We start from the raw sequence: 1,050 nt of genomic DNA on the forward strand, positions 1-1,050 counted from the left end.
TGTAAATTTTGGTCAATGACATGAGACAAAGTATATGTGAACTGCTGTATGAAAAGTGAATTTACTCTGTAAATCTTCACCCAAATCCTAAAAAAAAAACAAAAAAAATTCAGTGACCTCCCTGCAACACAATGTTCCCTCTGACAGCTGACTGCAGGCTGCTGACGTATGGTCCCACCTCTTCTCCCATCCCCTTCCCTATGGAAAGAACAATGCTTTTGCCAAGATGCTAGGTTCTGCCTATAAATTCTCCAAACCCTACCTGCTATCTTGATAGTCATCTACAAAAAACACTGAGGTTGACCCTCGGCTGTCATGATTTCCCCATATTGTGTAGAACCCTGCTCTCCTACCAAATAATAACCCAGTTTCCTTTGTTCTTCATCCCCAGCTGGCAGACATGGTGAGTAATCTTTATTTATAGCATGTTTTAATCAAGATCCAAAATGTTGTACATCTGGAAAGATGAGTTAGAACAATGTGTTGCCTGCCAGATGATATAAATTTGATCTGTACTTTCTTTTCTACCTTTTTTTTGACTGGTAGCAAGACCCAATAAATCGCTCAGTTTTAGCTGAGCTTCCTGCCTAGTCCTCGATCAATTGGTTTGCTTTATTATTAATAATCTTGTAATGACTAACTTTGCCATTTACTTTACAATGAAATTTTTTGTAATATTTCTCTTTCACTACCTCTCTCTCTCTCTCTTATTTTCTCTCTCTGTCCCTCTCTCTCTCTCTCTTTCTTTCAAGTCATCTTTATAGTCCAGAGGTTAAAGATTAAGATGTGAAGAGGAAAAGTGTGAAAGATAAAAGTTGAGATATTCAGATAACAGTTAAGCTAAGTTATCTAGAGTAACACCAAAATCCATGGAGTTCATGCTTGAAGTTAATTACAAAGTTGGCTTAAGATCTTTCAGTGATAGTTTTCAAGTATTTTACTAGTACTTATTACATGATGTTCTTGTAGAAACTCACCATCATCATGCTCTTTGACTACCTGTTCATTCATTCAACAAATGTTTATTTAAAGCCTACTAGTGCCTAAGGC

At 36.7% G+C, this 1,050-nt stretch overlaps 1 protein-coding gene across 1 annotated transcript in view; it reads left to right on the forward strand.

The window, feature by feature from the left end:
• The window catches only part of COL6A6 (collagen type VI alpha 6 chain), a 151,192-nt gene that overhangs the window by 103,398 nt on the left and 46,744 nt on the right, over positions 1 to 1,050 (forward strand). The window contains exon 31 of the mRNA XM_007936829.2: positions 392 to 403. Within this exon, the coding sequence (XP_007935020.1) occupies positions 392 to 403 (12 nt within the window). The remainder of the gene's footprint in view (positions 1 to 391; positions 404 to 1,050) is intronic.

This window comes from Orycteropus afer, unplaced genomic scaffold (assembly GCF_000298275.1).
Source record: "Orycteropus afer afer isolate SDZICR_OR568_19922 unplaced genomic scaffold, OryAfe1.0 scaffold00003, whole genome shotgun sequence".
NCBI lineage: Eukaryota > Metazoa > Chordata > Mammalia > Tubulidentata > Orycteropodidae > Orycteropus > Orycteropus afer.